This window comes from Thalassophryne amazonica, chromosome 4, assembly GCF_902500255.1.
Source record: "Thalassophryne amazonica chromosome 4, fThaAma1.1, whole genome shotgun sequence".
Classification (NCBI taxonomy): domain Eukaryota; kingdom Metazoa; phylum Chordata; class Actinopteri; order Batrachoidiformes; family Batrachoididae; genus Thalassophryne; species Thalassophryne amazonica.
This window is the reverse complement of record NC_047106.1, coordinates 52,040,273-52,067,718: the sequence shown is the minus strand read 5'-3', so window position 1 is coordinate 52,067,718 and position 27,446 is coordinate 52,040,273. Positions and strand designations below refer to the sequence as shown.

The following is a 27,446-nucleotide window of genomic DNA, read 5'->3' as shown; positions in this document are numbered from 1 at the left end:
TAACACGCCTCCTGCTGACGCCTGTTCACCTCGCTCTTCCATTGGCTGTTCAAGCTATGGTTGACGCCCCTCGGGATTCATGACGCTGGCCGAGAAATCCTGTTGGGAAGGTGTAGTGACACGGACCCACAACAGGGGGCGTTAATGAACGGACAATGGATAAGCCAAAAAGTAACAATTTAATGTTGTGAATTGCACAATGGAATACAGGAAAAAAAAACAAGGAGTACAGGAGTACAGTCAATTGTATACAAGGTGACGTGTGGGCAGGCTCGAGGATAGAAGACGTCTGTCCAAAGAAGAGCCGGATCCCACACGGCTTCCACCGCCAGCGGATCTGAAGAACACCGGAGCCGCCAAGTCCCGAGCCCCAGGTGGCCACCGTCTCCAGCTGTCAGACCAGGTACTGCTGGCAGAAACAGAAACAGTTAGTGGTGGGTGTGTGAAGACACACCCAGTAATCATCCCCTGAGTAGTTCCTCCGGGAGGGAGAACCTCCACCTCCAGAAACAACGTCACCCGTGCAGCTCCTGTTGGTCTCTTTCCTGGATGGAGTGAGAGGCGAAGAACGTCGTCTTCTCACTGTCTGCCAATCCAGCCTCCGATAGAGCCTGCAGGAACACGGCTGCACACAGACCAATATATTTAGACAACGATATCACAGCAGAGAAAATTACCTTGCTTGGTAGCTGATTTCTCGGTGGGGAGGTGGAGTTGCAGTCCGGCCTTTATGGTGATGGTGAGTAGTGGATGAGTGACAGCTGGTACGGATGATGAGTGACAGCTGTCACTCCCGGTCGCTCCGACGCCCTCTCGTGCTTGAAGCCCGCACTTCAAGCAGGGCGCCATCTTGTGGTGGTGGGCCAGCAGTACCTCCTCTTCAGCGGCCCACACAACACCATTGCTAATATGTGTTTTTTTTTTTTTTTTTTTTTTTTTTTATCATTCTGACAATGAATGCAGCTTTTACAAGCAATGTTTTCACTCTGAAATCATGGGAAATTGTATTTCTGGACATCTAGATTTTAAAAATTTTAAAAATGTGCTAAGCACCCCTAAAACTGGAAGTCTAAAATCGCCTCTGCCTGGCACTGGTATGTAAGTTGTAGCTAACTTTAGAAACCACTTAAGATTTAACCTGAGATGCAAACAAAACATTATTCCCAAATGCATGAAGCAAAAGGCACTAGCAGGTCACACAGCAGAAAAGATCCAGCACAGTTATCTTAGGAGGATTTTGGGTCTTAGAATTAGAAGGCTTCATTTTAAAATATTAGACCAAAATGATCTTGATAGTCTTCACAAAAGGTTAGAAACTTTAGTGTGGGAAGAGGCCCATAATAAGATCACAAAGTTCATAGTTAAAATTCAAATGGCTGAGCATTTAAAAGTAAGGAGCGGCAAATCAGGAAGTTTCACAACCTTTTAGTGCAAAAAAGGCATACTTTCAGTGGGGGTAGTTATAAAGATACACCCAGACAAATTAGTGACAACAGGGAAAATTGGGTAAAAAATCTCTCGGACAGGGTTCTTACACAGACAGAAAAGGATGTGCTCGCTAAAGGACTAAATTTCTCAGTGACCCCTAAACATATACCGACAGTAGATTACATCACTGCAGTAGAGTCAGCCATTAAACATAATAGTCTGTCAGAGTCAGAAGCTGGGGACCTCCAACTAAGAGTCACAGCAGTGCTGAACAGTGCTAAGCCTCCTCCGTCCAACATCACAGGAGAAGAACGGAAAGCTTTGTCAGCACTGCAGAAGGACCAAAGCATCCTTATCCTGCCAGCAGATAAAGGCAGATGCACGGTGGTCCTGAACACATCGGACTACGAGGCCAAGATCAACAACTTGCTCAGTGACTCCAATACATACGAACGTCTGAAGAGAGACCCCACGAGCGGCTATAAGAAGAAAATCATTAACTACCTCCAAAACCTGGAGGGACTCATCAACAGGCAGGCATACTACAGACTTTACCCTGGGGACGCCACTCCATGCATCTATGGACTGCCCAAAATCCACAAACAGGACGTGCCACTCAGGCCTATTGTATGTAGCACAGATTCCATCACGTACAATTTGGCCAAGCACCTCAAGTGGATTTTGGCTCCTCTAGTGGGTAATTCAGACCACCATATGGAGAACACACAAGATTTTGTGAACAAGATCAAGGACCTGCAGCTGCAGGCAGATGAAACTATGGTGTCATTTGATGTGATATCTTTCACCTGCATCCCCACCGCTGAGGCTGTCTCAGCTGTGAGGCAGAGACTGCTGGAGGATACATAAGTAGTAATGTAGTCCGGCACCACAGAGAGGGCACCAGTGGACCTCAGTCTGCAGTTCATCTCCACCTTAAAGAGACTAACCACACGTTTGAGGACAAGGAAGTTAAAATCTTAGCCAGAGAGAAGAAATGGTTTGACAGAGGGGTGAAGGAGGCATTGTATGTGAAACAGATGAAACCCAGCCTTAACCGGGGAGGGGTTTACAATGGGGTACTCAGGTCAAAGCAGTTTCAGTCTTTTGTTCATGGTAATGAGTCATTCACATCATCAGGAGACGCGTCAGGAGAGCCGTCAGGAGAGGCATCAGTCCCATTGTTAGGAGGGACAGCTACCCTGTCATTAGGAGGGTGCTAAATAGAGCACAATAGGTGCTAATTAAAGCAATTGTTTAGTCACTAGCCAATAGCAGTCTGCCTCTCTGTAGGAGGGGTCTGGTTAGGTTTAAAACTCCAGCTTTTGTGACTTCTGTTTGATCTTCTCTGTAAGGATCAAGACAGAGGTCAGACTACCAGAGCAAGAATTTTAGCTGAGGAAGCTTCTGTGATTTGAAGCGAAACGTCCTCGCATCAAGGAACCCAGTCCAGTCGAAGATTCAAGCTTCTCTACTATGGAAACCACCTGGACAACTGAGAGCCTTCACAGAAACACTGAATTTGAATTGATCTTTTCCCCGTTATTTTTTAATTACTTTATGTTCTGCAGTTTTATTTCAGAAGATATGGCAACAGGAACAGTTCATTTGTGGTAATATAGGGAGGCACTTACTGCCTAAATCTAATTAAAAAAAAAAACTTCAGTAAAAGACACAAAACATAAATAATGCATGGCCTGTGGTCTTATAGTTTTTCAAAATGTGGTGGTGGTGGACACGTAACGATCCTGACATTTACTTTGACTTCTATTTCTGTAACTGCAGATTGTATGAAACCAACATATTTCATGTTTTGTGTGGTCAGCTTTATTTTTATTTATTTTTTGTTAATATATATCCATTCCTACATTTAAGGCCTGCAGCATTTTCCAAGAAACAAAAAGGTTGGGACAGGGCAGTTTATTCTAAATCAAATAAAAAAAACAAACAATTGATTTGATTTTCATTTGATTTGAGTTTATTATAAATTTAAGAATTAATTAATTAATTTTTACAGCCAGTTTTCTTGAGAAATGACAGAAATGTCAGCAAAGACAGGGCGAGGATCACCACTTTGTGAACAACTGCATGAAAAAATAGTCCAACAGTGTAAGAACAATGTTTCTCAGCATTCAATTGCAAGGAATGTAGGGATTCCATCATCTACAGTCCATAATATAATCAGAAGATTCAAAGAATCTGGAGAATTTTTTACACATAAGCGACAAGGCCAAAAACCAACACTGAATGCCCGTGACCGTCGATCCCTCAGGCAGCACTGCATTAAAAACCGACATTATTGTGTAAAGGATCTTATCGCGTGGGCTCAGGAACACTTCAGAAAACCATTGTCAGTTAACACAGTTTGTCGCTACATCTACAAGTGCAAGTTAAAACTCTACTATGCAAAGCGAAAGTCATACATCAACAACATCCAGAAATGCCGCCGCCTTCTGTGGGCCCGAGCTCATTTGAAATGGACAGATGCAAAGTAGAAAAGTGTGTTCAAAATTTCAAATTGTTTTTGAAAATCATGGACCATCCAGATTGTTACCAGTGCAAAGTTCAAAAGACAGCATCTGTGATGGTATGGGGGTGTGTTAGTGCCCATGACATAGGCAGCTTACACATCTGTGATGTTACCATCAATGCTGAAAGGTACATCCAGGTTTTGGAGCAACACATGCTGCCATTCAAGCAACGTCTTTTCAGGGACGTCCCTGCTTATTTCAGCAAGACAATGTCAAGCCACATTCTGCACGTGTTACAACAGCGTGGCTTCGTAGTAAAAGAGAGCAGGTACTAGACTGGCCTGCCTGCAGTCCAGACCTGTCACCCATTGAAAATGTGTGGCGCATTATGAAGCACAAAATATGACAATGGAGACCCCGGACTGTTGAACAACTGAAGTCCTACATCAAGCAAGAATGGGAAAGAATTCCACCTACAAAGCTTCAACAGTTAGTGTCCTCAAACGCTTATTTGAGTGTTGTTAGAAGGAAAGGTGATGTAACACAGTGGTAAACATACCAGTGTCCCAGCTTTTTTGAAATGTGTTGCAGGCATCCATTTCAAAATGAGCAAATATTTGCACATAAACAATAAAGTTTTTCTGTTTGAACGATTAAATATCTTGACAATATCTTGTCTTTGTGGTGTATTCAATTGAATATAGCTTGAAGAGGATTTGCAAATCATTGTATTCTGTTTTTATTTACATTTTACACAACATCCCAACTTCATTGGAATCAGGGTTGTAAATCAGAAAATCACAATGTATGATTTTTAAATAATTAATTTGCATTTTATCACATGAACTAAATATTTGATACAGTAGAAAAACAGACCTTAATATTTGGTACAGAAACCTTTGTTTACAATTACAGAGGTCAGACTTTCCTGTAGTTCTTGACCAAGTTTGCACACCGCAGCAGGGATTTTGGTTGACTCCTCTATGCAGTCCATGAGCCAGTCATGAATTTTGACCTAATTGGTACCACTTAAGGGGGAAAAAAATGACACAGAATCCAGCCTGAGTGTATCATGACCTACACAAAAAAGTATGATAGCCAACCCAGGGTGGTAGCTGTAGCCAGGTAGGGGTTAATGAAGAATCACACAGAGGTCAAACTTTAAAAATGCTCCAATCATGTTGAAAACTATATCATATTATTTGTCTGATCATAACGATTCCAAAAAGGTATAGTGTGGACTATCTATGATGGAATGTTCTGGAGTTATGGGGCAAAAACAGCAAAAATGGTGACAAAGGTCAATTTCAGTTTGAACAGGGGTCAAAAGTTAAAGTTGTTCCAATTTCAGCGAAAAAATGATGCAAATTATTGGTTGAAATAAAAGGATCAATAAATGGAATAGTTTTGACTGTTGAATGCTTTGTCTCCAAAGTAAAGGCCAAACAAGGTCAACATTGAATTATATGACACGTGACATGTTACCCTGTAACATGATAATTAAGCATGACAGATGGTGCAAACTATTCCTTTTTAGATCCCTATTAACCCAAACAATAATTTGCATAATTTTTTACTGAAATTGGAGCAACTTTAATATTTGACCCCTGTACAAACTGAAATTGACCTTTGTCACCATTTTTGCTGTTTTGACCCCATAACTCCTGAACATTCCATCATAGATAGTCCAAACTATATATTTTTGTTCGTTATGATCAAACAAGTAATGTGATATAGTTTTCATCATGACTGGAGCATTTTTAAAGTTTGGCCTCTGTGTGATTCTTCATTGATCCCTACCTGGTTACAGCTACCAATTTGGGATGGCAGTCATACATTTTTGTGTAGGCCATGATACACTGAGACTGGATTCTAAGTGTCGTTTTTTTTTCCCTTAAGTGGTACCGAAAACCTGCTTGGCCCATGGACGAATAGGTTTCTTCCTCAGAGGGAGTTTTTCCTTACCACTATTACTCTGGGGGTTGGTAAGGATAGACCTTACTTGTGTGAAGCGCCTTGAAGCAACTCTGTTGTGATTTGGTGCTATATAAATGAAATTAACTTGAATTGAAAAAAAAAAAGTTAATACAGATCTTCTCCAGATCAGCTCCAAAGATTTTCTATTGAGTTCCGGTCTGGAGACTGACTAGGTCACTCCAGGATGTTATGTGTCGGACGCAGCTCGGAGAACCGACCAGCGTTTGAAGGACCCAGTATGAAATAAGCAGAGCACGGTACAAAGGCTAACTGAATTTAATACATAACAGTGATAATACAAAAAGATGCGGCCTGGCGTGGTGCGCTCCCAGCAGCGCTAACGGTCCGGAGCCAGAAGCTGTTTCGGACCCAAGGACCCCGCCAACACCCCCCAGGTGGCCGCAACAACCGAGTCTGTGAAAGAAGGAACCATTATGTGAGTCCACACTCTACACACAGAACACTTAAAGGTGTACAAACAGCAAACACTTCCTGGCTTGATTACTGATCAGCTTCCAACCTGCAGGCATGGAACATCCCGTTCACAAAACTCCACCGCAGTGGAAGCTGATACATGACTAACAAACAGCTCAATACAATAAGGTGTGAGGGACACCACATTTACTGACTGTATAAATGTTAGTCACAAAATCCAACGTACCTCAGGAAGTGTGCTGACGAGCGTGAGACCTCACCCCCTCCTCTTTCACAGACCGTGCATCAAACCTGGACGTTTCTCAGCATCCGCTGCTGATGAGATGGCTCCCAAGACGACGATCTCACCCGTCTGGTCACAAGGTCGAGTCTCTGGCAAATACACACTGTGCACTCCAGTCTTAAATGCCAACATGCTCCAATCCAGCCAGATGCACCTCAGCTGTGAGTCCTGACGAGTCGCAGGTGATCAGGGTGAGGTCCTGACAGCCTCAGCAACACAGCCACTCAGTCCCAAATGCACGCCACCTGGGAGGAAAACAAAAAGACAAACAAACCGGCAGCCAGGCCCCCCCAGCCATATAACACAGGACCTTGAAATCCTTCTTATGGAGCCCCTCCTTAGTTGCCCTTACTGTTTGTTTGAGGTTATTGTCATGCTAGAAGACCCAGCCACGACCCATCTTCAGTGCTCTTACTGAAGGGAGGAAGTTGTTTGCCAAAATCTTGTGATACATGAACCCATCCATCCACCCTTCAATACAGTGCAGTCGTCCTGTCCCCTTTGCAGAAAAGCACCCTCAAAAATCATGTTTCCACCCCCGTGCTTTACAGTTGGGACGGGGTTCTTGGGGTTGTTGTCATCCTCCAAACAGCGAGTGGGGTTGATACCAAAAAGCTCTATTTTGGTCTCATCTGACACATGACCTTCTCCCATGCCTCCTCTAGATCATCCAGATGGTCATTGGTGAACTTAAAACGCCTGGACATGTGCTGGCTTGAGCAGGGAGGCCTCGCAAGCCCTGCAGGATTTTAAACCATGACAGCATCGTGTGTTACTAATGTAATTTTTGTGACTGTGGTCCCAGCTCTCTTCAGGTCATTGACCAGGTCCTCCTGTGTAGTTCAGGGCTTTCTCAGAATCAACCTTACCCCACGAGGCGATATCTTGCATGGAGCCCCAGAGGAAGATTGACAGTCATCTTGTGTTTCTTCCACTTTCTAATAAATACTCATAACAGTTGTTGTCTTCTACCAAGCTGCTTGCCTATTGTCCTGTAGCCCTTCCCAGCCTTGTGCAGGTCTATTTTGTCCCTGGTGTCCTTAGATAGCTCTTTGGCCATGGTGGATAGGTTAGAGTGTGGACAGGTGTTTTTTTTACACAGGTAATGGGTTCAAACAGGTGCAATTAATACAGGTAAAGAGTGCAGAATAGGAGGGCTTCTTAAAGAAAAATTAACAGGTCTGTGAGAGCCAGAATTCTTGCTGGTTGGTATGTGATCAAATACTTATTTCATGAAATAAAATGCAAATTATTTAAAAATCATACAATGTGATTTTCTGTTTTTTTTTTTTTTTTAGATTCTAAATCGCACAGTTGAGGTGTACCTACAATACAAATTACAGACCTCTCCATTCTTTACAGGTGGGAAAAAATGCAAAATCAACAGTGGATCAAATACTTATTTGTCTCACTGTATGTACTCCAAACTCTGTTCCAGCAAGACAACTCATTGTGTTTATTACCTGTTTGCATTTGTCAACTACTTCCATGATCTGAACCCTCCATGTAAGTCTTGAAAAAAAAAAAAAAAAACTCCCAAGAACTCAAAACGTGACACTCTGTTGAAATTCTTACCATAGAGCTCTTACTGTACAGTTTTATGTTATCTCCAATTTCTTCATCATAAAGAATATAGTCTTAGTCTTCTCAACAGAGAACCTAAAGCCCCACCTCCTTCTCCAATGTACTTGTGTTACAGCTTCTTGTAACTTTCCCACAATAAATGTAACATTTTTTCCTCTATTCCATAAACTGCCATCATCTGCAAACAATAACTTACCAATACCTAAATGAATATTTGAGAAAATATCATTTATCATAAAAATAAACAGTGTAAGACTTATCACGTTGCCTAGATTCAATCTTCCAGGGTTGGCATCACATGACTAATGGAGCGAAACTTGATTGGGTGGACATTGGACGATTGAGACAGAGATCTATTCCTTCTCCCTGGTTGTCTCTCTTTTTACACTGAATTTTTTATGTTGAATATTTAACACTTTACACTGAATTTTTTTAAGATTAATTATTTTTTGTTTAATGTTTTTGATGTTGATTTTTTTTATATTTAATTATTAAAAACGGAATATTTTGAGACATCAAGTTTTTTATACTTTATTTTATCATTGATGAAAAAATAAGTGCCAGAAATATGCGTGCTAGAAATTCGATGGTTTTGAAATTCAAAGTCTAATTTTGGTGCTAAAAAAAATCAGCGTTAAAAATTCAATTTTTTTTTTAACTCAGATGGCACGTGTCTCCTACGTCATTACGACCGCATCCTGTTAGAATGACGTAGGACGTCTGGTATAATAATCCGGAAATGGCGTGAAACGCTTGTCAACATTTTCGTAACAGATGAGGAGACTTGATCAATTTAAGAGGTAAACTGTCGTATTTACGCAGTAATAATGGTGATTGATGACTCTTAAAGACTTATTTCATATGACAGCCGCGATTTGTACCATTACTTTTCACGTTGTTAATGTTGAACACGAAGTTGGCAAGCTAACTTATGACAACTGCTCCGATAGAAACAACACTGCCTCGATATGTTGTTTGATCGTGATTTTATTGCTTTTACTGACCACCTTTATTGTCGGGGAACAGTTGAGAACTCTGTCATTGTTCTTTCACATAGCTATTCAGTAAATCACGAAAATAAAACTGAACAAGCTTTAAATTTGAAAGCTAACGCCAACTGTTGGCTAGCTCAGATAAATCACTCGTCAAACATGAGTGACAGAATTTAGTCTTCATCAGAATTCTGATTCGATAATTATTATTATTATTATTATGTATATGTCGCGGACATGACGAGCGAAGCTCTTCAGCATCTCACCCACCCTGCTCAGAGTGCCGCTCTCATTGGACCGACATCTCTCCTATTTTGGCATTGTGGGACAGCTCGCCCATAGGTTGAACTCGCTGGACTACTTTCGTCTCCCTGCTCAACGTGCCGTTCTCGTTTTCTGCGACAACGTACGGAATGTGTCTTTTCCCAGATAGATCTCTTTCAGTGCAGCTTCTTGTTCTAACTTTAACCCAGAGTTAACACCCAAGTCTTTCATCGCCAACTGTAAATGGTAATCAAAACATTCCAATCGTATCTTTCAGAACTCTTCCGCATCAAACTCCATCGTGTCAATGTTTACAATGTGCTTGAGCAATAACAGGTGAAGTTGCTCATAAACTTTAAAGTTCTTAAATATTTATTACAGCCACTCTTAGAACTTCAGTTATCTTTAGACTTTTATTATTGGTAAATTTTAGAATTGATGTAGATGAGATATACTCATTATCTCACAGGAATATTTTTTGCAATAACTTTATGGATTTGAATCACGTGTGATTGCATCAGTCAAGCTTGAACCTTCGTGCGCATGCGTGAGTTTTTTCACGCCTGTCGGTTGCGTCATTTGCCTGTGAGCGTGCTTTGTGGGAGGAGTGGTCCAGCCCCCTCAGCGGATTTTCATTGTCAGGAAAATGGCCGAGCGACTGCCGCTTTGCTGCATCAAAATTTTTTCAGAAACTGTGAGAGACAGCCAGGTGGAAACCATTTGTAAACTTCAGATGGCTTTCGGTGAAGATCTTATGGGCATCACACAGATTAAGGAGCATTACAACCGGATTAAAGATGGCCCACAGCGGCTGAGGGCGCGCCGCGCTTCGAGCGGCCATCGACAGGCTGAAACGACCAGATCATTTCCGAAGTGAAGGCTGCGTTGATGCGGGATGTCGTCTGACTACCAGAGAAATGGCAAGAGAGGTGGACATAGCACTTTTTCGGCACATTAGACTGTTACAGTAGATTTTGTAATGAAAGACGTGCGGCGGAATTCGCGCATCAGGACGGAGCCGCAGATGGCGCAGAACAAAAAGCACCTCCGTGTTGGAAGTCTCACAGGACATGTTGTGGTGGAGGTGCTTTCGTTCCGCGCCATTAGTGGCTCCGTGGCGAATTCCTCCGCTCCTTTAAAATCTCCTTTAACAGTGGAATGTGCCGGGAAAGTGCTGATGTCCACCTTTTCTGCCATTTCTCTGGTAGTCAGACGAAGTCCCTGATCAACACAGCATTCAGTTTGGAAATGATCTGGTCGTTTCAGCCTGTTGATTGCTGCTCGAAGCGCGCCGCACCCTCCGCCATTGTGCGCCGTCTTTAAACCGGCTGTACCACTCCTTAATCTGTGTGATGCCCATAAAATCGTCCCTGAAAGCCATCTGAATTTTCCGAATGGTGTCCACCTGGCTGTCTCTCACAGTTTCTGGAAAATTTAATGCAACGCTGCTCCAGCCAATCAGACATTTTCCTCACAATGAAAATCCGACGAGGGGGTGGACCAGTGCTCACTCAAAGCGTGCTCACAGGCGAATGACGCAACCGACAGGCGTGAAAAAACTCACGCATGTGCACGAAGGTTCAAGCTTGGCTGATGCAATCACACGTGATTCAAATCCATAAGGTTATTGCAAAAAATAAAAAGGTCTGATACTTTTCTAACAGACGTCGTATATCACAATTATCTGGGAACTACTTTTTGCGCAGGAATTCATCAAGCACGTCAGCAGCTGGCACGTACTAACACAGAATACCCAGAAACTGGACAGTTGTTCTGCCATACTTAGAGTGTCCACTTTTAGCTTGCCGTAAACTAAGCTCATGGCGCTCGTGAGAGTGTGTATATCACCATGTCATTTAGGTCCTTCAGACATTTTTTTTTTTTTTTTTGAGTAAATGCTGTGTTGGAAGCAAGCACAGTGTCTAGGTCGAAGAGAAAGCGCAGAGAGGACAGGGCTTTCTCTGTTGTTGCTCCAAGACTGTGGAACAGTTTGCCTTTGGGTGTTTGGGAGGTAGCCCGACAGCCAGCCCTGAATTGGGCCAGGTACTGGCATCTCTCTCCTATCCTGTGATTGGTTGGATTAGTGGTTAGCACTGTTGCCTCACAGCAAGAAGGTCATGGGTTTGATTCCCACCTGTGGCCTTTCTATGTGGAGTTTGCATGTTCTTCCCATGTTTGAGTGGGTTCCCTCCGGGTGCTCCGGCTTCCTCCCACATCCAAAGACACACAGGTTAGGTGGATTGGAAACTTTAAATTGTCTGTAGGTGTGTGTGCAGGTATGAATGTGGTTTTGTCTATATGTGGCCCTGTGACAGACTGGCATCCTGTCCAGGGTGTACCCCTCCTCATGCCCTGTGACTGCTGGGATAGGCTCCAGCCCTCGTGACTCTTAATTGGAGTAAGAGGGAAAATGGATTATTATTGCCCTGCGACCTGATCCCAGATAAGTGATTGAAGATGAGTGTGTGGTGTGATTATTATTGTTACAATCTTTATGTTGAATTAATATTTTGGTTTTCATGTGTCCCAAATCCCCCCTCCCCCGCCCACCATGAGCTCAGAAAATGCCAAAGGCTTTTGAAATTAAACAGCCAATGATTCTGATTCTGATTCTGTTATGTCGGTTATTGTAATTTCTAAAATTTTAAGTTGAAAACGTTAATTTGAGGAGAATTTTTATATGACTGTTTTCCTATGACGGGTATCTTCATTAGAATCATGGAAATTGTGTTTTGGAAATACAGTTGTATGTAAAAGTTTGGGTACCCCTGATGATTTCCATGATTTTCCTTTATAAATCATTGGTTGTTTGGATCAGCAATTTCAGTTAAATATATCATATAGCAGACAAACACAGTGATATTTGAGAAGTGAAATGAAGTTTATAGGATTTACAGAAAGTGTGCAATAATTCTTTAAACAAAATTAGGCAGGTGCATAAATTTGGGCACCCCAACACCAAAAAATACATCAATATTTAGTAGATCCTCCTTTTGCAGAAATAACAGCCTCTAAACACTTCCTATAGCTTCCAATGAGAGTCTGGATTCTGGTTGAATGTTTTTTTTTTTTGATCATTCTTCTTTACAAAACAGTTCAGTTTATTGTCTTGTTGAAAGATCCAGTCTAGCGCAACTTCAACTTTGTCCCTGATTCATGAACATTGTTCTCAAGAACCTGTTGATATTGACTGTAATCCATGTGACCCTCAACTTTAACAAGATTCCCAGTACCTGCACTGGCCACACAGCCCCACAGCATGATGGAACCACCCCCAAATTTTACTGTAGGTAGCAAGTGCTTTTCTTGGAATGCTGTGTTCTTCATCAGCCATGCATACTGCCCCTTGTTATGTCCAAATAACTCAATTTTAGTTTCATCAGTCCACAGCACCTTATTCCAAAATGAAGCTGGCTTGTCTAAATGTGCTTTAGCATACCTCAAGCGAATGTGTTTGTGGCGTGTACGCAGAAAAGGTTTCCTCTGCATTACAACATCTCTTTGTGCAACGTGAACGATGCACAGAAACACTACCTGCAGCAAGATCATGTTGTAGGTCTTAGGAGCAGGTCTGTGGGTTGACTACGACTGTTCTCACCATCCTTCACTTCAGCTTATCTGAGATTTTTCTTGGCCTGTCACTTCGGGCCTTAACTAGCATTGTGTCTGTGGTCTTCCATTTCCTCATTATGTTCCTCACAGTGGAAACTGACAGCTGACATCTCCAGCTTTTTGTATCCTTCCCCTAAACCATGATGTTGAACAATCTTTGTTTTCAGGTCATTTGAGAGGTGTTTAGAGGGTCCCATCTTGCCACTCATTAGAAGAGATGCAAAGAGGGGAAACATTTGCAAATGGCCGCCTTAAATACCTTTTTTCATTACTGGATTCATCTGTGTAAGGAGGTCAAGGGTCAGTGAGCTTACCAAACCAATTTTCTGTTCCAATAATTGGTGCTAAATGTATTGAAATCAATAAAATGACGAGTGCCCAAATTTATGCACCTGCCCGATTTTGTTTCAATAATTATTGCACACTTTCTCTAAATACTAGAAACTTCATTTCACTTCTCAAATATCAGTGTGTTCGTCTGGTATATGATATATTTAACTGAAATTTATGATCCAGACAACCAATGATTTATCAAGGAAAATCATGAAAGTTATCAGGGGTGCCCAAACCTTTGTTTGGGCACTGTATAATTTTTCAGTAATTGAATTGTAAAATAGTAACTGACATTATTTGACCAACCTGTCTAACTGGTAGCTGTGGGGATGTGTTACCTTTATCCCTGTTGCTGACGATAGTTCAGTGCAAGTGGTGATCATAATGTTAAGTGTAGTAGACTTGTGACCAGAGGATCAGTTCCCTAACAGGAAGTGCCTTTGAGCAAGACCTTGAATCTCTGTTTGGCAGCCAACAGGTCAGTCTGTAGTTGTACTGGGTAAGTTTTTGGTGTGAATATGTAAATCTAAACATTGGTCATTGGCGAACTTCAAACGGGCCTGTACATTTGCTGGCGTGAGCATGGGGACCTTGCGTGCCCTGCAGAATTTTAAACCATGATGGGGTAGTCTGTTACTAAAGATAATCTTTGTGACTGTGGTCCCAGCTCTCTTCAGGTCATTGACCAAGTCCTCCCATGTACTTCTGTGTTAACCTTTCCTGACCTTTCTCAGAATGGCCAATCTGCAAATTTTGCACTGGTATGGCAAGGCATTGATGAATGCTGTAATAAAATTGAGAGTTTTGTTTGAAAATGAAATTGTAGTGTTGTTGAAATAGATTTTTGTATTAGTTTATTTTCATTCATTCACTGTGTTGTGGTTTTGTCGTATTTGTCATTATGGCCAAAGCAGATGGTCACTGCATTGAGTTTGTTCTGCTCAAGGTTTCTTCATATTAAAAAAAAAAAAAATGTCTGTGCCTACTCAGCGCATGGGTAAGGTCTAAACATTGTTTGTATGTAGCACATTGGGGCAATACGTGTTGTGCTATATAAATACTTTGAATTAAATGAATTTGTTAAAATTAACTTTTTTTTTTTTTTTTAGGTATCAAGGTGTTGAGATTAATCTAATGGCCCAATCACATTGCACTTAACGAAGGGCAACGAAGCCCTGACGAAACAAGAAATCTGGACTTTCATTGACTTTCGTTGGCATCGTTTATCGCTCAGCTTTGTTCCTGCAGCTGGTGCTTTGTCAGGATTTTTAAACTGTTGAAAAATTTGAACAAAGGGCAATGAAAACCTCAATTTGTCCGTGTTTCGTTTTGCTGTCGTTCTTGACGTTTGTTAATTGTTTGTTTAGTTTTTGTAACGTTATTGTTTAATTTGACTTTGTTCGACCAGCTGAATGTTTTCACACAGTGCAGAAGCCAGTTTGTGAGCGCTGAGGCTGCTGCTGCGTTCATGTACCGTCGGAAATTAATCAATCAATCAATTTTTTTATATAGCGCCAAATCACAACAAACAGTTGCCCCAAGGCGCTTTATATTGTAAGGCAAGGCCATACAATAATTATGTAAAACCCCAACGGTCAAAACGACCCCCTGTGAGCAAGCACTTGGCTACAGTGGGAAGAAAAAACTCCCTTTTAACAGGAAGAAACCTCCAGCAGAACCAGGCTCAGGGAGGGGCAGTCTTCTGCTGGGACTGGTTGGGGCTGAGGGAGAGAACCAGGAAAAAGACATGCTGTGGAGGGGAGCAGAGATCGATCACTAATGATTAAATGCAGAGTGGTGCATACAGAGCAAAAAGAGAAAGAAACAGTGCATCATGGGAACCCCCCAGCAGTCTACGTCTATAGCAGCATAACTAAGGGATGGTTACAGGGCAATTACAGGGCAAACTCAGCCTGTTTATTTGGATTTTTTTTATCTGGGTGGGGAGTCAGGTTCACTGGGCTCAGGCACCTTACATAGGCCAGAATTAATCTTTTGTGTGGATACAATGAATTATTTTGCCACAATCAACTGCTGAATTTGAAACAACAAAAAAGTTGTGTATTTTCCGACGGTACTTGAACTCAGCGGTAGAGAGAGCAGCAGCTTCTGCGTGCACTTATTTATTTATTTATTAAATATAAAAATATGAGTGTAGGAATGACAATCCAGCACTTATGTATATGTGGCAACAGGTAGATGATTCAAAAGATTATATAAAGAGCTGTTCTGGAAGGCAGAATTCACGTTGTGGATCAGCTGCAACTGGTGGAATAACCGCACATGTAAGTCAATGCGCATTCACACGCACTGATCAATTTATTGCTCTGATATATTCAATCATCTTTACACTTATATTTATTCCCTGTTTTGACAGTTTTCTGTTTATATATATATATATATATATATATATATATATATATATATATATTATAAGCTTATTAACGTGATACAGCAGTCACCATGGCACACCGGAGTTTGTTTGTTTGTTTGTTTTTTTTCTTTTTAATTGGAGCAAGATGGAGCACGCAGCATGTCGTCAGACAGTGAGGGTTCTGATGATGAAGAAGATGATCCCTCTTTTGTTCTAGACGAGGAACCAGAGCAGGTGGTCCCACCGACGTGCAAACAGATCTCCACAGCTTCTGTTTGCAGTTTTGAATGAATGAATGAATGAAAACTGTTTATTTCGAACATTTGATACAACAACAATTACAAGATAGATCAGTAAAGACAACAACAAAAAAGTTCCTACTGTGTACCCAACATGTCCGAAAAGGGGTAGGGTGAAGCATCAGCTTATTTATCCCTACCCCTTCTTCCCCACAACCAGTAATACCCTTTGCCACATATACACATAAATTCCTACACACCTAAACCGATATCAATATATATATATATACATATATATACACACACATACATATACACATCAACATACACATATATACACATATACATATATACACGTATATATACACAAACATAAATATACACCTACACATACCTACTTACATACAAAATACTATATATTTACAAGCCGAAGCAAACAACAAAAACACCCTAACCCTCATTACCCTTCCTCCTCCCTATACCCAGAAAAAACCATATTTTTGTACCGCTGTTTGAACTGGTTCATGCTTGGACATTGCTTGAGCCCCACTCCCAATCTGTTCCACATCCTCACCCCACAGACAGAAATACAGAAACCTTTTAATGTTGTTCGTGCCCACTGATGCTTTAAATTAAATTTCCCCCTCAGACTGTAATCCCCTGATCTGTTAAAAAACATATTTTTAATATTTGCTGGAAGTAAATTGTTTATTGCTTTATACACAATTTGTACTGTTTGAAAATGAACCAAGTCTGTGAATTTTAATAATTTGGATTGTAAAAATAGTGGATTTGTATGATCTCTATAGCCAGTATTATGAATAATTCTTATAGCTCTTTTCTGCATTACTGATAGTGATTGTGTTGTACCTTTATAAGTATTACCCCATACCTCTGCACAGTACTGTAAATATGGTAAAACCAGTGAGCAGTAAAGAATGCGGAGTGAGTTGTGGTCCAGAATATGTTTCGCTTTGTTTAGAACTGAAATGCTTCTTGACAGTTTACTTTGTATATGTTTTATATGAGTCTTCCAGTTTATCTTATCATCTATTATCACCCCCAGAAACTTATTTTCATGTACCCTTTCAATATCTACCCCCTCGACTTGTAACTGAACCTGTATGTCTGTATTACAATAGCCAAATAACATGTATTTTGTTTTACTTAAGTTTAATGATAATTTATTTCTGTCAAACCATATTTTCAATTTTCCCATTTCTATACTGATCCTCCTCAATAACTCCTGCAAATCCCCCCCTGAACAAAAAATGCTTGTGTCATCTGCAAATAATACTAATTTTAATATTTTGGAAACATTGACAATATCATTTATATAAATTAGAAACAGTTTTGGACCCAATACTGACCCCTGTGGGACGCCACAAGCATTGTCCAAGCATGATGATGTATATTCCCCCAACTTCACAAACTGTTTTCTGTTACTTAAGTAGCTTCTCACCCAGTGCAACACCAACCCCCTAATCCCATACTGTTCAAGTTTACTGATTAATATGTCATGATTGATTGTATCAAAAGCCTTTTTAAGGTCTATAAATATTCCAACTGAATGTAATTTGTGGTCTATGGCGTTTGTAATCTCCTCAACTGATTCTATTAATGCAAGTGATGTTGAACTATGTGCTCTGAATCCATATTGACTATCAGTAAGTAATTTATGTTTATTTATGAATTTGTCTAATCTATTATTGAATAACTTTTCTAATAATTTGGAAAATTGTGGAAGCAAAGAAACAGGTCTATAATTTGTGAAGTGGTGTCTATCCCCAGTCTTATACAGCGGCACAACCTTAGCTATTTTCATTTGATTGGGAAATTTACCGGTTTGAAATGATAAGTTACAGATGTATGTTAATGGTTCTACAATCCATTCAATGACCTGTTTTACCACCACCATATCAATTTCATTTAAATCGGTAGATGTTTTATATTTACAATTATTCACAATGTCTATAATTTCATTTCCATCCACTGCTGTGAGGAACATTGAACAGGGATTTCTTTCTATGAGATTATTATCCCAATCCTCAGGTTGGGAATCGGGAATTTTTTCTGCCAAGCTTGGTCCAATAGCTTGGTTTCTCCAGGACTGAGGCGCTATGAGCTCCATCTCAGTGCCGAGTCTTAGAACTCAGAGATGCAAACACACACTGCTCCAGCTGTGGCTCCAGGCATGTTTAGTTTAAAGCGTCGAGATCGTTAGCATTGGTTTTGTTAATTTCCTCTTTCGTCCCTTGCGCTCTTGCTTCACAGTCTGTTCGGTGATAAAGCTCTTTTGTCCACCTTTTCTCAATGAATTGTGACTTTTTTTTTTACTTTTTCCCTTCGTTCAGGAATCGTTGTGTGCCGTGTGACTGGGCCATAAGCTTGTATGACAGAAATGCGTTTCTCCATTGTTTAGCTTACAAGAGAAAGCAAATATGTTGCTATTGCGTAGCACATACTTGTAGGTTTTTGGGTGTGTTCCCTCACTTGTTTACATTGCTACCATGGCATTCATCTGTAAAAGATTGTGCACAATTTAAAAAAAAAAAAAAAACTGTTTGAAGGTTACAAGAGAAATCTAAAACTTTACACAACAGAAATTGGTCTTTTTGCTGATCTTCAACACATTTTGCCACTCATCCAAGTTGCTTCTTCCATACGATTGATGTTGACAGGAATCCCACACGCACAGGCACACATGAAGCTTGGAGTGATCAGAGTACTCTGACATACAGTTGTCTTCAAAATAATAGCAGTGTGTCTAAAAATGTGAGTAAAGCTCAAAAGCCTTATAATAGCTTTTATTTCTATACACCACAGCAGATCCAAGGTAGATCTGCACGTTGATTTGGCACAAGTTTTACACTGGATGCCCTTCCTGACAAAACTCCACATTACAACCCCAATTCCAATGAAGTTGGGACGTTTTGTGAAATATAAATAAAAACAGAATATAATGATTTCCAAATCCTTTTCAACCTTTATTCAATTGAATATACCACAAAGACAAGATATTTAATGTTCAAACTGATTGATTTTGTTGTTTCTGTGCAAATATTTGCTCATTTTGAAATGGATGCCTGCAACACATTTCGAAAAAGCTGGGATAGGTGCAACAAAAGACTGGGAAAGTTGATGAATGCTCAAAGAACACATGTTTGCAACATTCCACAGGTGAACAGGTTAATTGGAAACAGGTGAGTGTCATGATTGGGTATAAAAGGAGCATCCCCAAAAGACTCAGCCATTCACAAGCAAAGATGGAGCAAGGATCACCACTTTGTGAACGACTGTGTGGGGAAAAAAATAGTCCAACAGTTTAAAAACGATGTTTCTCAATGTTCAGTTGTAAGGAATTTAGGGATTCCATCATCTACAGTCCATAATATAGTAGTAAAAGAGTGCGGGTACGAGACTGGCCTGCCTGCAGTCCAGACCTGTCACCCATTGAAAATGTGTGGTGCATTATGAAGCTCAAAATACGACAACGGAGACCCCGGACTGTTGAACCACTGAAGTCGTACATCAAGCAAGAATGGGAAAGAATTCCACCTACAAAGCTTCAACAGTTAGTGTCCTCAGTTCCCAAATGCTTATTTGAGTGTTGTTGGAAGGAAAGGTGATGTAACACAGTGGTAAACATACCACTGTCCCAGCTTTTTTGAAACGTGTTGCAGACATCCATTTCAAAATGAGCAAATATTTGCACAAAAACAATAACGTTTATAAGTTTGAACATTAAATATCTTGTCTTTGTGGTGTATTCAGTTGAATATAGGTTGAAGAGGATTTGCAAATCATTGTATTCGGTTTTTATTTACATTTTACACAACATCAAAACTTCATTGGAATTGGGGTTGTACATGGAGAAATGTGACAGCGAGCAGCATCTTGATTCCAGACCGAGATTAATATGGGGCTGCCAACCCAATCCCCGGACCTTAAACCAATGAAAAACTTGTTGGGTGGCATCAAAAATGCTATTTCTGAGGCAAAGCCAAGAAATGCAGAGGTATTGTGGATATGTCGTCCAATTGTCCTGGGCTGGAATAGGAATACCTGTTCACAGGTGCCAGAAGTTGGTTGACTCCATGCAACACAGATGTGAAGCAGTTCTTAGAAAGGGTGTTTATACAACTAAATGTTAGTTCCGTGATTCACAGGAAAGCTACATTTAAATCAGTTTATGCAGTAAATGTTTGAGTTTGTAAAGAAAAATGCAGGCACTGCTATTTTTTTTTCTTTTTTTTTTTTTTTTTTTGAACAGCCTAATTTTCCCTTTTCTTTACTTTCTATAAAGTGATAACAAATTTGAAAAAAATTCTCCTTATTTTGCTTTGGAATAGAATGTGCAGTGTTCCTAATGCATTTGTGTGGATGAAAATAAAAGCTATTATAAGGATTTTGAGCTTTACTCCCATTTTTAAACATGCTGCTATTGTTTTGAATGCAACTTTTGGATATTCAGTTTGGTTCTTTGCTAAGTCAGCAACTACATCCAACAAAGCCAGAACAGGTGGCTTAGCTCAAAACAAGAAAGATAAGATTTTTTTGTCCCATATGTGGCTGGAGTGTTGGAGGCGCTCAAGAGAAACTTTGAAAAACAAAACACATCTGTTTTCCTGAAACCAGTTAATATAATGTAAATGACTCCATATTTGACATAACATAAATGTTTTCTTTTAAATCTAATGAAGCTACTTGGATGAGTAATGAAACAAAGAAAATCAACAAGATGTCAAATTGCTGTTGAGTAAACATTTAGATAACTAATGCAATGCCTGTAGCAAGGTTTTTTTACTTTTTGGGGGGTGGCGTTTGCACTGCAAAATAATAAAGAACAGGATTCAGTTTGGTGTTGGCATATCAAATTAAAATGATGTTGAACAAAGAAAGATTTTAGTTCATACATTTGGTTGCTGGCATTTGATGATGAACTTCACACTTGGTAGGAATTGGCGATTGAGTAAGATAACGTTCCTTAGCGTGTTTTGTAAAGATAACCACAAACTAATTCCATGCTTTGTTAAATTCAAATGAAACACAATATTAGTTATTGAATTAAGTGTTGAAGCTTGAAGAAGAATAGTGGAGGGATACAGACATTATTAGTGTGTGTGTGTGTGTGTGTGTGTGTGTGTGTTTTGGGGGTGGTCCCCCAAAAAACTTCTTCAAAATTAAGGTTTTGAAAATAAATCCCCTAAAATCTTCATAATAAAGGATTGAGTTGATAATAAGCACTTTTTATGTCATTTGGGTCTGTTTTGCTTGATATGTTATATTATTATTTGAATATAGTATTTCATCCTGTTTTTAAAAATCAATTATCAATTATATGAAAATAAAAGTATTTCTATCAAACAGGTTATTGGAGACTCAGACAAAATCAAACAGAACATTTAATATTTTTGAAACACAGTACTCCACCTCCTGAACACAATTTAAATTTGAACTCACAGGAAATACTTTAAATATACTTTAGCTAACGTCTCCTCAGTGTTGTCAAGGTAAACTCAGTCGCAAGGAGCCCTGACAATATGTTTCACAGTAAAAGTATTTACTGGGATGCTGGCATTAAATGTTTTATTGTGAAATGGTGCAAGCAGCATGAAGTATCTGATGTTGTTTAACTTTGCTACCAGTAACATCAGCTCACCACGCCATGTTGGAAGTATGAATGTTGCAGTGTTAATCAAAATAAAGGTTTCTCAATTCCCCAAATTTTCATAATAAATAATGCATATCATTGTGCTATGCACAAGCCATATCCGAAAGCTGAGGCAAATCTGACAAATAGAGAGATATGTGAGCCACATACCCACACACAGATGCTTCTTGCTTTATAGAGCGATATGAACCATAATTATGGATTGAGTGTTAATCAAGTATGCTCAGGCTCCAGATTTCAGAAGAGAGTTAATATGCAGCTGTGAATTGAATAATGAATACCGCACAGACCCAGCACACACAGAAAAGCACACACCCACTCATTTAGGTTGTCCTCACGACTAACAGGATTTTTTTCTCTCTCTCTCTCTCACGCTCTCTCTCTCACTCACATTTAGGTTGCTCGTGAGATGAGGAGAGTTTGGATGGTTAACCTTTTGTGTTGCCCTCCATTGACATGACAGCATTCTATTTTTTTCCATTCCTTCACCTCCTTTATATGTTCTCCTCCACCCTATTGATTTTGTCCCTCCTGCATTCTGGTGAGCTATCATCTCTCTCTTCCTGCTCTTCTTCCTCACCTTCGCTGCCACTCTCTTGTGGCCCCGGTCAGTCTTGGGCAGTTCGTCTTGATGTTGGCTCAGTTCTGGAGGAAGAAGATGGTGACCGAACGTCTGTTGATCTTCACATGATCGCCAGTAGTGTGTGTATTTCATTATCATTTCCTCTTATGCACTTGAGTTGGTATTTGCAGATGTGGGTCAATGTAATAACACTAATCTGTCCACTTTTACAAATAACATTTATTAGCTGTTTTAATTTTGATAAGTATTAATTCAAGGAGTGGTCAGTTATTTTTCTTTTGGAGCTTTTCAGTCAGTCATTGTTTTCTGTACATTTAGGAGAGCGACGTACGCCATCACTGCCCTGTGCCATTTTTATAATATTACTAATTTTCTTTCTTTATGTATGGTTTGCCATCTGTCATGCGAGTTATTTGTTTTGAATTTCTTATATTCTTTTTTTCCACAGAGGACTGTGTCTAATGATCGCTCTTTGATTTCATTTCTGCAAATGATGTAATTTTATTTCACTGCACAAATTGACACATCTAACATTTTAAAGGTGCGTAGGTTAAAGATTTAAAAAGTATTTTAAAAATAAAAATCTATTTAAAATATAAAACAACCCAGTACTTGGGTTAAAAAGGTGCTTAGGTTGAAGTAAAAAAATTAATTGCCCAGACAAAGAAGTGTTGTCCTTGTTTATAATTTGTAATTGATTGTATTTTGATTGGTATAGGTAGCAGTAGGGTGGTCCATAAAAATGGTCAAAAAAGTCTCACCCTCTAAATTTGTTGTACCTAACATAAAAACACATCATGTACAATTTCATAAAACGCTAATAATTTTTACTGGTAGCACACAGCCCTTAAAGATTTTGCTCGCAATAACTTTGTCATATAGTATGGTCATTTCCAGATATTTCCAAATTATTTCTGTCAGTTTAATATTGATATGTCAGGACAGAAATTATGGCAATACATTGGAAAATCAATTTTCATATCCCATAAAATAGTTAACACTAAAACATGAATTGTGAGATGCAGTTCTTCTCGTACATGTATCATGCTCCTACAATACCTACATACTGGGGTAGCGAAGATTTTGTAACAATCAAACATTGCATTTTCATTTTATTGATGAAATACTGTTTCATTATTGATCAATTTAAATAAGTCTATGCTTTATATATTTCCACATATATTCAACAAAAATATAAACGCAACACTTTTGGTTTTGCTCCCATTTTGTCTGAGATGAACTCAAAGATCTAAAAATTTTTCCATATACACAATATCACCATTTCCCTCAAATATTGTTCACAAACCATTCGAAATCTGTGATAGTGAGCACTTCTCCTTTGCTCAGATAATCCATCCCACCTCACAGGTGTGCCATATCAAGATGCTGATTAGACACCATGATTAGTGCACAGGTGTGCCTTAGACTGCCCACAATAAAAGGCCACTCTGAAAGGTGCAGTTTTGTTTTATTGGGGGGGATACCAGTCAGTATCTGGTGTGACCACCATTTGCCTCATGCAGTGCAACACATCTCCTTCGCATCATCCGTGAAGAGAACACCTCTCCAACGTGCCAAACGCCAGCGAATGTGAGCATTTGCCCACTCAAGTTGGTTACGACGACGAACTGGAGTCAGGTCAAGACCCCGATGAGGAAGACGAGCATGCAGATGAGCTTCCCAGAGACGGCTTCTGACAGTTTGTGCAGAAATTCTTTGGTTATGCAAACCGATTGTTTCAGCAGCTGTCCGAGTGGCTGGTCTCAGACGATCTTTGAGGTGAACATGCTGGATGTGGAGGTCCTGGGCTGGTGTGGTTACACGTGGTCTGCGGTTGTGAGGCTGGTTGGATGTACTGCCAAATTCTCTGAAACAACTTTGGAGATGGCTTATGGTAGAGACATGAACATTCAATACACAAGCAACAGCTCTGGTTGACATTCCTGCTGTCAGCATGCCAATTGCACGCTCCCTCAAATCTTGCGACATCTGTGGCATTGTGCTGTGTGATAAAACTGCACCTTTCAGAGTGGCCTTTTATTGTGGGCAGTCTAAGGCACACCTGTGCACTAATCATGGTGTCTAATCAGCATCTTGGTATGGCACACCTGTGAGGTGGGATGGATTATCTCAGCAAAGGAGAAGTGCTCACTATCACAGATTTAGACTGGTTTGTGAACAATATTTGAGAGAAATGGTGATATTGTGTATGTGGAAAAAGTTTTAGATCTTTGAGTTCATCTCATACAAAATGGGAGCAAAACCAAAAGTGGTGCGTTTATATTTTTGTTGAGTATATATTTTGATCTAGCTCCAAACAATAATATTCTTTATGCCTTGCAGTACTTAATATTCAAAAATGTATGAATCAGCACAAGAACCAATTATACAGCTGTGTAACATAAGAGAACATCCTTTACATGATAATGATATTTAAGTTGCTTGCATCATGACCAAGACTTGCTGCCGTTTCATTCAGAATATAGGTGGCACTTCTGTCTGTTGTTTTGGTCCTATCCAATGCTGCTGCAAGTCCTGGTGTTACAACAGCTTTAATTTTACTGGCTTTTTATGGCACTGGCATAACAAATTCTTCATCTGGACTTTCTGTGTTCTCTTCACTCTGGCTGGAGACAGTGTCAGGTAGTGAGACATTAGATGGTCCAGGCTCCTCCAGTTTCTCTTTGTATTTTGCTTCTGCAGCTTTCCTTTTTTCTGCTCTTTGTTCTTTGGCAGTTTGTATTTTATCTATGCCTGTCATGCATCCTCTACCTTTCTCTCGCTGAGCAAGTAGGAACTGTCTGTCATTTTCAAACTTTATCATTGTTAGGACATCCTGATGTGCCATGTCAAACAAGTCCTCCAAAGATTCACAAAACACTTTCATCTTTCTTCTGCTTGTCTGTATTGCCATTCTTGGTCTTTTTCAATGTTTTCCATTTTCCGAACACCTTTTCTAACTTTGTGATCAGATGCTGCTTTGCCCTCAGTGGGATTCTAGCTCTCTCCCAAAAAGGAATTGCCATGTCTGTAGAGGTCACAGCAGCATCATGGACAGTTTTCTTCAAATCAGTGTGTTTGAAGAAAAATACCTTGAGTATTTGCCCATTTGAGGGCAATTTGTTTCCCTTTATTTCAGTCGGTGGAACCAATAAGGTATACAAATGTTCTACTTCTAGTAGCTGACATGTTTTACTGAAGTTTCCAGTTAATGGTTAAGCATGTTAAGTCAGCAAGTGTCTCTTTTTACATTTATCTCATGTTAGATTCACCATCACCAAAGAGCTGAAAGAAAAGAAGCTGTGAATTGAAGCAAAATTTTCAGCTTGTAGCCTAAAATAGCATTTTTGAAAGTATGTTGTTTGTGAGAAATATTTAAACCCAGGTATAGTTTTAAATTGAATATAAAATTATACTTTAGTTACACTCAGGTGGTTAACTTCTATCCTCTTTATAAGTGATGTGATTAGATACTGGATAATGGATAACCTATTGCACGGGCACTCGGGCAGCGATAACTGATATATTTACAACCTTCAGCTATGATGTGCTACCTCTAAATATTAATGTATGACAAAAATATTTGGCAGGCTTTCTTTTTTCCCAAAGCATCATAAAATGAAGGGGTGAGAGTAATGAATTTCCAACTTTTATTTTTTTGAACCACCCTAAGGTAGCAGAACAGGCTGGATTGCAGAACCAGGGTCAGATTGGACACCTGGAAGGTCACTACCTGCTGTGTTCTGTAAGGCCAGATGCTGCGTCTGAAGATGGTAGTGGAAGAAAGAATCTCCATCCTGCTGATATTTTGGCATCCCACCCCCACGTCCTGTGGTATTCTCAGGAGAGAGTGCTCAGCCGTTCAAAGAGATCGCTGGCCTTCAATGACCCCCGCTACCCAAAACAATGGCACCTGGTGAGGATATATATTTATTGGTTTCCACCTTTCATAAACATGCCTCATTAGCCTTTTATGTTGGTATAGACTGCCAGTTGGAATCATGGCAACAGATGCATTCATTTTAGATTTTAAGATTAATGTTCATGATAACTCAAAGCGTATTTAAAAAAACAAAAAAGACAAGGTTTTGTGGCAAGTTGGCTTATGGGTCAGAGAAGAGTTAATTGAGCATGTTTTGCTCTCAGGTGACATCAGGAATCCACAGTAACCCTGCCATGCACACACTCAGATCTATAATTGTAATTGTCCTCCTCCTTCTGGGTATAGTTTTTTGACGCTGTCCATGTCTTCCATCAACAGCAAAGATTTTATTGGTTCCATCCCTGCGGTGATTAGTAGCAGACTGGACAGTGTGTTCCCAACACAGAAAGCTAACCTACTGACTCAGCTTGTATTTCAACAACCAGCTGTGTCAGATTCACTAACCAAAATAGTCCTATTTTGCTGTCAGGGTGCTTACAAATAAGTGTTATTTTTGTTTAAATAGATGAAAATATGTTGCATTTGTTCAGCCATTGCTCAGGCTTGATTACCCCCCAAAACCAGTTTTTTTTTTACCTGCGCTGTGCGTGGAATAGGTACCCACCCTCTCCTTTGACTACCTGGTCCTTGTGTTTTAAAAACTGACCTTGCATTATTATAATTATGCTTTATAAAACAAAGGCATTATCATTTCTGCCAGAATTCTCTGATCTGGTCTCACTGGTAATCACAAGCAGCAGGTAATTATAAACAGGAATGTGAACATTCATATTCACTAGCTTTCTATGGGTCAAAATTTTGTTAACACAGATAAAATAAATGCACCATATCTCTTCATACTTCATCTAGTTTTTCCCCTAAAGATTGTCAAATGACTGTCATACAAAAAGAAGAATAGTGATGGGTCACAATATTTGTAAGTTCCTATCAAGGTGAATCTAACCGGTGAGCAAAGGATAGATTGAACACCCATGAAGCTATTTATCAAACACACAGACAAAACTTCACACACCATCAGCACATTGCCACACAAACTGACATAGAAACAAAATGTTAGTTTTTCTAAGAAAATTTAGCAAGGAGGTAACACCAGATACAAGGGAGTTCAATGTTTTGGAAAAAGTCTATTGACAGTTTTTAATATGGAATAATTCCAGTTGTGATCTCCAGCAGCAACTCCCCCTTTTTTCTTTTTTATTAAATACAGTATCTCAACCACTGAGTAGATTCAGTTGAGTTTAAGTATTGAGCGTGAGA

General features: G+C 39.8%; 1 protein-coding gene across 1 annotated transcript in view; it reads left to right on the top strand.

The window, feature by feature from the left end:
- The first annotated feature begins 8,881 nt into the window (after positions 1-8,881).
- The window catches only part of pcsk7 (proprotein convertase subtilisin/kexin type 7), a 57,908-nt gene continuing 39,343 nt past the window's right edge, over positions 8,882-27,446 (top strand). Inside the window, exons 1-3 of the mRNA XM_034167894.1 lie at positions 8,882-8,975; positions 22,061-22,365; positions 25,920-26,162. Of these exons, the coding sequence (XP_034023785.1) occupies positions 22,120-22,365; positions 25,920-26,162 (489 nt within the window). The 5' untranslated portion in view covers positions 8,882-8,975; positions 22,061-22,119. The remainder of the gene's footprint in view (positions 8,976-22,060; positions 22,366-25,919; positions 26,163-27,446) is intronic.